The sequence below is a fragment of the Rhopalosiphum padi genome, chromosome 2, assembly GCF_020882245.1.
Source record: "Rhopalosiphum padi isolate XX-2018 chromosome 2, ASM2088224v1, whole genome shotgun sequence".
NCBI lineage: Eukaryota > Metazoa > Arthropoda > Insecta > Hemiptera > Aphididae > Rhopalosiphum > Rhopalosiphum padi.
Genome location: NC_083598.1, coordinates 5,923,998 through 5,935,387, shown reverse-complemented (window position 1 = coordinate 5,935,387; position 11,390 = coordinate 5,923,998). Strand labels below are relative to the sequence as shown.

General features: G+C 26.9%; 1 protein-coding gene across 1 annotated transcript; it reads right to left on the bottom strand.

The window, feature by feature from the left end:
- Positions 1-1,985: 1,985 nt before the first annotated feature.
- Positions 1,986-4,358, bottom strand: LOC132923452 (TAR DNA-binding protein 43-like). Its single transcript, XM_060987450.1, has 2 exons — positions 4,015-4,358; positions 1,986-3,929 (listed from the first exon to the last, which is right to left on the bottom strand). The coding sequence occupies exon 2, from the start codon at positions 3,925-3,927 to the stop codon at positions 2,830-2,832; it is 1,098 nt and encodes a 365-aa protein (XP_060843433.1). The 5' UTR covers positions 3,928-3,929; positions 4,015-4,358; the 3' UTR covers positions 1,986-2,829.
- Positions 4,359-11,390: the final 7,032 nt, after the last annotated feature.

Genomic DNA, 11,390 nt, shown 5'->3' with positions numbered 1-11,390 from the left:
AGTATTGTTTTAAAAGTACCATGTGTATACTATTAGCGTTAAGAAGTATTTACATAACCATGATGTACTAATTAGTGGAATAAATATGTAAAAAATTGTTCTAACAAAACCTTATACATGTAACTGCAATGCACAACGTAAATGTATTTATCTCTTCCTTCGCTGTTTTTGTTCAGTTTGTTTTAAAACTGAAATACCTAAAGTAAATTATATAAGTTTACAGTTTTTTTTTATACATATTATTATTTTCCTTCTTTTTTTTTCTTTATTTGTTAGTGGCCAGTGTTGTTCATGTGTTTTAAATTATTATCCTATCCTGTTGTAGTAAGTAATGTTTTAAATATATAATATTATTGTATATATATTTATTATATAAATTATATTATATATATATGTACCTACTATTTATATAAAATATACATAATATATGATATATAATATATATATTATAATGGTATACATAATTATACACTGTATGAACTGTTTATAATAAAAATAAGTTTTATCGGTATATAATAATTTATTCCTATAGATCACCAGTTTGTTATTGTATATTGGTACTAATATTTAGGCCAAATTGTCTGAACTAAATAAAAGTTATTGAATTTTTAACCTAGTGTTCTTTATATTAATTCAAATCAATGTTTTTGTTGATTAAACGAAGCTGATAAATAATTTCCAAATTTTACTCAGTATTTTATAAATAATTTCCATTGGATTTCTTAAATGCTGTTTATAGTTGTTTAAAATTTGGTATGTACTCAGCACATTTAAATAAACTGAACTAATTATTGTTCAAATATTTGTATTATCTTTAATTAAAATATTATATTTATAAAAAAAAAATTTAATACAACTGTATTTCATAAAAGTAACATAAAATGAATTATTTTTCACAAAGTGGGTTTGAGAATGACTTATATATATTGTATGTAAATGTATAATATGTATAATTGGTATTGTGACATATAAACAAACACATGTAATTGTGAAATATAGCTAATATTCTGATTAATGTGATGGACATACTACATGAAGCTATAGAAATTTCAGTTAAATATTTAATTTGTACATCTCATAGATACTAGATTGGTTAGGAATGGACCAACTACTTTAACAGAGCACAAAAAAGTAAAAATAAAAATGTATAACAGGCAATAGGTATAGATTTTGTTTTTTATATCATAACTATTTAGGTTTATTGATTTTACCAATTATAATGCAGATATGGCATATGGCATCCTTATAAGAGGATGACGCACCCCCGTGTGTTTTCTCTGTCTTACACACGTATGACAAACAAAACACGCTCACGCAGTCTGAATAGAACTTACTCAATTTTGGTTCTAGAGTATATATATCTATTATAAAATTAAAATATGACATTATTTTGAAGGGCATTTAAAAAATTTCAATTATGTCAAGTTAAGACGATGTTATACCCACATGTGTTGTGTCTGTCTTACTAATGTAGATCATAGCAAATTTGCACTCAGCAGAACACATTTTGTGATGTTAGCTTTAACATTTGAAGTATTAGGGTAAATTTACCTACTATAAAATTTTAAAGTAAGAATATTATCTAGAAAATGTTATGCTTTTATTATCATTTAAAGTGAGTAATAGCTTTGTAAAATATTACAACTTTAAAATAATATCAATAAAAGTATATGACATTTTCTAGATAATGTTCTTACTTTAAAATTTGATAATAGGTAAATTTACTTTAATACATTTAATATTAAAGCTAATATAATAAAATGTGTTTTGTTGAACGTAAATTTACCATGATTTACATTGGTAAGACAGACAACACATGCAGGTGCGATATCCTCTCAATACGATTAGAAACTGGGATGTAGAAACAAATGTTTTATTACAAGTACAAATTACATACAAATAATATAAGTATTTCCTTTAAAAAATATATAATATAATATATTTTATGAATAAATTATATAGGTCATATATATATTAGAAAAAAATTGACAAAGAATATTTTATTTTAAATATTACATAATAAATCATTTTTATTTGCATTAATTTTAAGTAATGTGTGAAACACATTATACTTAACCCTTAAATTTAAAAACAGAGTGTATGTACTTTATTGTGGTGTTTATGAAAATATAATTTAATTTAAAGACACATATATGGTAATAGGAAAATAAATATGAATATGTAAAAAGAAGAAACAAAAATAAAATATTTCATAAATGTTAAATTACACAGATTCTATAATAATGTAAATCTATCTACATTGATAAGAAAAAAAATTATTCAAGAAATGTGAAATTAATAATAAAACAAAAAACCATAATTTTGTAAAAATATAATTAGATTTGTTTGTTTTATTTTTACATACCAATAATTAATTAAAATTCATTTAAAAAAGACAAAAATGACAATAGATAAAATATAACAACTATACTTCTTCTTTCTTTTTTTCTTACTAAATTAAATGTGGATAATTTGTGATGTATTGTAAACTTAGGTTTTTTTTAAAGATATTAATAAAAAAAAAATTGTGACAATACAGATATAAAATTGTCAACAATTTAAATAGATACACAAATTATCTATAAAACATATTATAAAGAAATTTATTTTGAATACAGTTTGTTTTGTACCTATAGTAAGAATATTATCGAGGAACTTACATGTGATAGTCAATGACTGGTGTATTAACTTTTAATTTATTATCTGTAATTATCAATATGTACCCCATTCTTTTTGGGTAATCAAAATCAATTCTAAAATATCAATACTAGCTTGAGAGATATTTATTTATAAATTTCTCAAAGATAATATTTGATTTCAATAACTTATTCATCTCCTCATCCACCAATCATCAGTTCCTGGTAATTTATCACCTTGATTACCCTGTCCTTTCAAATTTCCAATTACTCCCATTACTGCTTTGTTTACTGCAGCTGCTACCATGTCTGAATTTATATTCTTATCATTTGTATAACTATTATTGACTGATTGATGCCCACTTCCTCGGCTATATAGCCGGTCATAGTATTCCTGATCATAGTCCCATATGTTATCTTGGGACCAGGCTTGTGGCTGATTGGGAGATCGGTCTCTTCTCCTATCCTTAACTCTGTCTCTACTATCATAATCATTCCATTTGGGAGCCATTTCTTTTTTTGGTATAGCTTCTGTACATACTACACTGCAATCGCCAACTTTATGATCTTTACCAATAACTTTTTGAGCTGATAGAGGGTCAGTAAACGTCACAAATGCAAAACCTCTATGTGGCCTGGGTAAAAATAAATCTGATATTTCTCCAAATTTGATAAAATAATTTTTTAATGCTTCTTCATCCACTTCTTCAGACACTTGACCTATAAATACCTTACGCGGAACTTTATTTACATGTTTGTCTTTACTATTTGGTATACGTACATCACACCACCGACCTTCAATGTTGTGTCGTTCAAGCATAACACGGACTTGAGACTTCTTGTGCTTAAACCTGACAAATCCGTACCCTTTTGATTTACCATTAAGATCAGTCTTAATTTGCGTATATTCTACTTGACCAAATTTTGTGAAATATTTTTTCAAATCCTCTTCAGTTACCTTCCATGGTAAACCCAGTACAACCAAATCCATATCAGAAACACTGTTATCATCTTCTGCCTTATTACAATCATCAATTTCACTGTGCTTACGTTTTTCTGTAGGTGTATTACGAAAATTACACAAATACATACGATCTAACCAGCCATCTTCAGGAGGGTACAATTTACCTTCATTGAGACGTACTATACGTAACCTATTATTAACACGATACTTCAAACCAATTATCCCAGGATATTGTGCTTCTAAAGTAGATAATAGAAGACTGTTGTCATCTTCTGTAGGCATATCAATGGGATCACTATTTTCACTTGCTGATACTTGCACATACATGTCTAAGTCAAAAAACAAATTAAATGATTTTAATTAGGATGTTTTCTAGCATTAAAATAGATAAAATAAGTATTTTGAATCACTTACCAAAATATGTGCAAATATATTATGATTGTAATGGATCTAAAGCGTAAAATACAGTACAGTTAACTAAGCAAACAGTGTGTTTTCAACCCAAACAATAACTGACGATCAACTACTATTTATGAAATTTAAATAAAAAAATGTAAAATGTATAATTATTGATAATAACAAAGATCGATTGTTATTATTCGTTAGTCGTTAGTCGACGACAGTGACGAAATTACAAGTTGAAAAACAACAATATTAGGAATTGATATGGTTCAAAAACTGAAAACTATATAGTGAAAACCTTACGCAGTAGTTATGCGGCCGACATTTATTTTCTCGTACGAGTTAAGATAATAATAGTAATTATTGAGGTTTTACGTTATCACGAAAGCCGGCGCCATATGCAATACGATGGCGGCAACAAAATACGATAACGGTGGCATCTTTCGCGTCGCCTAAACGGCCACAATGACTGTCTCTATTTTTTCGTAAATGGTTAACGTGGGAGTCCGTGATGGCGTGAAATGTGAATGCGTGATCATATAGACCCGTTTGATTTCAGATTTGGTTCATAGTGTTCATACCACAATGTATACATCGTAGTTCATACTTTTCATAAGTTATCAAATGGATTTAGACAAGGACACAAGGTGGATATATCCATAGATCTTATACTAATAGACGGGACATCCGGGGTGGTTGTTGGTGGGTGATGCGGTGGATCGATACACAAATAAAAACGCTTGCCAAGTTAGAGATCGGCATCTAAACTTTCTTGATTTTCAATTTTTAGAAATTTATTAATTGTATGCAATATGACGTATGTATAATGTATATTATTTTCATTTTCATTTAGTGAGATAGATCTCTGAAACCGGAGAACGGATTTTGTTGTTTGGGGTCTTGTTAGATTCACATTGGCTAGGATAAGTGCAGTGAAGATTTTCAAAACTATCTTTTATAATTATTTCACTACAGAGCATCAAAAAAAAAAAAATAACTTTCCAGTCGTGGGATCCAAAAAAAAAAAAAATTGCTGACTCCAAATACTACGTATATTTACCGACTCGAAAAAAAAAAGTGGGCAAGTGGGTATCGGCGGTATCGCTCTGCTGTATTGTAGAGATGGAGAGTAGGTCACTGGTCACTATAATGGATGTGTTAAATTTGAATGTAATGACGGGTATCATTGTATACGAAAAACGATTCTGAACGGAGATGATTTGTCAGTCAATGATAATTAGTTGGATATATTATATTATTACCAATATTTAAATTGTAATATATCGTTATTTCCAGTGCCGCAACTATGTCTTGTGAGTTGTGAGGCACTGATGCGAAAAATGTAATGGGGCCCCTGTACTTGCACTCCAACACAATGAAAAAAGTTAGTGCCGCAATTAACTTTCGGTAAACCCTAATGCTAGACAACATTTTTGGAGCTTTAACATTTTTTCAAACATTATAGTAGTAATATTAGTAATATTAAGTTCATCCGATTTTTAAACACATTTCTAACAATACATCAATAATCAGTAGTCAGGTAGTCAAGTTAATCAAAAATAAATTTATTTATTAAACAAAATGTAATTGGTATGTTCATTTTTCTTGATTTAAAAAAAATATTACATTAAAATTTAAATAACAAATAACTAACTACCAACAAATATTATACAATGATTTTATTTTATAAAGTTCTTCTTTCTAGACTTCATATTTGCAAAGTAATTTATTAATTGTTCAAGATTAAGTTAATTTGTCCTTGATTTTTCAATATTAAGTATACATATGCCAGTTAATCTTTCTTGTGAAATGGAATTGCGAAGATAGTTATTCAACAATTTTAATTTGGAAAATGACCTTTCAGCTATAGCGACAGTAACTGGAAGACTTAAATATATAATATAAGCAGCGTAAGAAATTCACTATAAAGGGATTAAAGATCGTTCTATGATAGAAGGCAGTAGGTAAATTTTCCATTTTTTTTTCTAATAATAACTTAATTTTTCCTTTTGATGATGGGCCCCCATTTAAACATAAAAGTATAAAACCTTGTCAGGGAATGCAATGCATAAGATTTCGTAAAAAATTAAATTACATACGCTCATAAAATGTTTTCTATATTGACGCTGGAATTTTTTTTATAGTTACCTGAAGAAAAACTTATGGATAACCTTGTATTGGATTTTTGAACCTTGAGTATAAATCACAAAAATATTATGAATTTTCAACTTCAAAATTCCTTGCAAATTTTCGCGGTTTTGATATATTTCGTAAGCATTTGAACTTTAAATGCTTATAAAAAAAAAATTGTGACTAACGATTTTTGATTTTTTTTTACTACGATAAGTACAACTTATAATAAACCTTGTATTAAATTTTAAAGATTTTTTGGATAGCCAAATTTTTTTATCGGCATTTTAAGAAAAAAAAGCTTAGAAAAGTCGAAAATTTCAATTGTCTATAAGTAGCTTAAAAAAGGACAAAATATTTTGAAAATTTTATCATAAATAGATTACCATAATATAAACATTTTGTGAAAATTTCAAGTATTTACAATTATTCGTTTTTGAGTTACAGCAAAATCAAAAAATCGATTTTGTCGAAAAGTGATTATGCGTAAAAATTCCCGTTTTTTCCGGGTTTTTCCCGAGGAAATTACTGGACATTTTTTACTTTTGATCCCCCCAAAGTACCAAGTAGATGAATTTTCCTATTCAAAGAGGGGCTGAAGTAAAAAAACTAAGCATTATTACTACTCCAAAACGTGATGACAGACACAAAAATAAAAATAAAAACATACATCATTGTAAAATCAATACATTCATCACTCCGTTCAGAATCTAAAATTAAAACACATTTTATTGGGCGTTTTTTATGTTTTTCAGCTTTATTAGTGAGTTGTTGATTTAAGATAAAGTTCTGAAAATCTTCACAGCACTTCTCCCAGCCAATGTGAATCTAACATGACCCCAAATAACAAAATCCGTTTTCCAGTTTCGGTAATCTACCACGCTAAATGAAAATCTAGCAAAAAAAAAAAACTATTTTTTTAACTGTGAAAAATTAAATGATTTTTTTTAAAAATATTTAATCTCACATTTTGTATCTACTTGATAATCCCTTTTTAATGAGCTATCAACCAACTTTTTAGCTATAATAGTTTTGGAGAAAAGTTAAAAAATAAACATTTTGGGACTGTTCACGCCGACGTTTTTGTGGAAATCGTTATACCGCTTGGATGTGATATCGGATCTCTATTCTCTCTCATAGTCATTATGCTAAAGCTAGCTTAATTATCCACCTACTCATTACAACTGAGTTACATTTTTATCGTTTTCCTATTTAACAAATATTCTTAGAGTATTAAAAATTCACTTTTTTCATTTCAATTACCATACTTACTTGATTAAAAATCAAGAAAGTAAAAAACTAAATAAAAAATACACGGTAATACCGATTTTCCGTCCACTCTTAAATTCAAGCACTGCGAAGAACCATTATACTATTGAGTATTGACATGACATTGCATAATTTATGTAATTTTAATAACATGACTTAGTAGTTAGTATTAATCATAGGTTATGAACTTTTTGAAACTGTACATTTTAAAATGACCATAACTTACTTAAAAATAATATCAATAAAAATTAAAAGAATATGTGAGATTGTGAGGCCCTAGATAAGAATCTTAATTTTAAATTTTATAATCACTCTAATATTAAAACTTACAGCACACTATTGAAACAAGTGAACGGAAATGTAGTATAATTATATGCATTTAATTTCATTATATTTTAGTCGAGTATAATATGTAGAAACATAATATTTTAGTTTTGTGTAATCTATAGATTCTATACTATACTAATATATAAAATGATAGCGTTTGTTTGTATGTTCGGGATAAACTCCGAAACTACTTTTTCAAACGTCGTGCAGTTTGTTTTTTAATTAAAGAGGACATCACAGAGAAGGATGTAGGCATAAATTTAGTCCGATAAAGTTAATAAATAATTAGTTATTATTAATTAAAATAAACGTATAAATTGTATACCTATATATATTATTATGGCAGCCCGCGAGTTTCCAGCTACCTGTAACCTGACCTTTTTTTGTTTTGTGTGTGTTTTATCGGCGAGTAGATATAAATAATTGTTCCGAGAAGTAAAATACTTTCCGTACCATTTTATTTCAACAATTTTATTATCATAGGTTTATATATAAGTACTATATAATATTGTTTATTATTTATATAGCGTAGTACTAGTAGCGTGTCTGTTTAGTTAGTAAAAACCACTCGAAGAGACGAGTTCTTTGGTATATAATGTGAGTGGCGGCCCAAGGTACGGGCCACGATGTAAGATCTTCTCTACCTTCTCTACATCGTGGCACAGGCGAACCGAGGCGCTGGAAGCTCATTTGTTGGTGCTCAAAAAATTGTAAAAACTTATGTTTTAGTAAAAACAATTTTTAAATAATAACGGTGTGTAATAATTACATTTCTCTATAATAATAAATTGTTATATATTTAAGCTATATTTTTAAGGGCGCCATAATATCTTGGGCCGGCACTGTATAATGTTTCGCTTATACTAAAATGTTAGTATTATGGAATTAGTTATTTAATTAATCTATACTAATATAGTAATATACTAAATGATAGCGTTTGTTTGTATGCTCGAGATAAACTTCGAAACTACTTATCCAATCGTTGTGCAGTTTTTTTTTAAATTAAAGAGGATATCACAGTTCACAGAGAAAGTTTTAGGTATAAATTTAGTCGGATAAAGCTAATAAATAATTAGTTATTAATTTATTATTAATTAAAATGTTGGGCTAAGCCGAGTCGGGTACCTATGCTAGTTTATACTATAATTATAATTTATTCATAATAATTAATAAATAATAAGTAATAATTTATAAAATAAAAAATATCAAATCGCTAATAATTTTATTAATTTATTATTTATTTTAATATATTAGTGTAGTACCATTATTATTTTAAATTAAATACCGAATAATAATTATATTTATGAATAATGAATCAAACAATTGAAAAAATCAATTAACTGAAAATTAATTATTAATCGCAATTAATCTGTTCTTCGATTAAATAAATCAATGATTTAATGATCTTTTCCTATCTTTCTTTGCCGAGTCTTTAAATAATCAAAGAACGTTTCACACATTAATAAATGGTATAGTCACGGCCCAGTACTACACTGCTCGCGGCCCACAAATGGGAACCGCTGGTATAGTGTACTCACATTTCGTCGATGTCCTTTTGCCAGCACTGCTACTTTAAATTTTAATATCAAACCCTTACAATATTACATACTTTTATTGTACAATTTTGTATAAATAAAAAAAAATACCCCCTCTCCTCACCCCAACATAGTATTTATAATAATTTATATACAATTTTAGTTGGCTTAGTATAACGTAAATACTTTTTTTTTATAAACAACACAGTTACAAAAAATAGCGTTGTACATCTCACCGAAAAATATAAAATATAATTTTATTTTTTTTTGTTCATTCTTATAAAAATATGTTTTAACCATAATAATATGTCCATATGTATAATAATGGTCCGAAAGTTATATTAGTTTTAAATTTTGTATAAATTATGTTTGCGTGAATAAAATATTTCGTCTTGATTGGGTCCAGGTGTATTAATTGAAAATTGTCTACAAAAATGTATAAATACTATGGATTCCGTACATTGTGGCAATAAAATAATATTTGTTGAAAAAAGAAAATTATTTGAGTAAAGATAATTTACTATCCATTATAGAAAATGATTCAATTGAAAAATGTTTAAACACTTTAAATTTATCAAAATTAAATGACGTCAAAAGACGTCAGTAAAAGCAAGTTATGAAAAAAAAAGTTGACAATTTTATTGGAAGTATGTAAATTTCTACTAACTTCAATAAAATAAACAAAAAATGTGCTGTCTGATGTAAAGTTCCTGTTCATACACTGTCTTCGTGTTCACTAACTAGACCAGGACAGGAAATAAGGAATAACTATATATTATATGCTTACCATATTCAGACAAAGTGCTATTTGTAGACGATTTGAAAGAACAGAACAGATTGTATTGATTGTAATGAGTTAAAAAATAAGGTATGATTTTCTAATTTAATATTAATATAGGTATATCGTATATACAAATGAATATATAGTATTTAAATTGATATTCTTAGCTCATTACTTTACATATTTATTAATATGTAATCTTAATTCGGGGTGTGAGTAAAAGAGTTTTCCTTTTATAGTTTTATGTAAAGAATTTGTATTAATAAGACTATGCGTATTATATATTATATTATGTTGAATATAGATATTACCTTAATTCTTTCAAAACTTTTTATTTGAATGATTTTCTCTACATACCTACCTTTTAATAATATAAAATAAATGTTGATTAAATGTAATAATATAAGTATAACCTACGTGAGCGAATCGCGAATGAACAATATACATTTCACACATGAAATAAATATAAAACTGCTTAATTCTTGAACAATAAGTTTAAAATAAAATGTTTGGAAATGTATTAAAATTTAAAAACTATATTATTAATGAGCTATTGTAATCGAAATTTCAATATATTGAAAATAAGAATATTTAATGTTTATTCTTAGTTTCAAAAATACAAGTTAAAAATATTGAATATCAACTATAGTTTTTATCGCTTTTTTAATTGTATCCAACTTGGTTTCAACATATTTTCTATTCTTTTCGATACTTTCGTGTTCTGAAAGTATTTCACCTATTTTTTCTTCTTTAAACAAGTTAGAAAAATCTCTTAATTTAACCGCTTATCAAGGTCTTTTATAAACGAATTTACCATTTTGTGATTACTAGTTAGTAGCTAGTAGTAGTTAGTAGTTTGTAACTTCCGCCATATCTTTCAAAACACAAAAATGCATACGTAACGGCATAACTCATTTCTTTAGGTACCCTTCCCCTTACGTATAAATTCATATCACTTCCACACTTATAAAATAAATATAAACTGTAGTGTCGCAAGTTGCACAATAAGTGACGAACTGACGACAATTACTTTCAGTTTTCACCTAAAATTATTATGATTTGAGTAGTCTAAGAGTTAAATCACTTAGTAACTGTGGTTAGTAGTTTTAAACCATAGTCCATGTGACTCCATAAAATTATATATTATTTCCAATTACTTTGGTTGTTGATTGAAAATAAATTAGAAAAATTGGTTAATTGGTACTATTATTCTATTTTTTTTTTTTTGAAAATCGGAAATACTATAATAATTTTATTAAAATTTAAACTAATTAGGTACCCATTAGATTATATTGATTAATGAATAAATAAACTTAATAATATTTTTTTTTAAGTAATAAAATAGT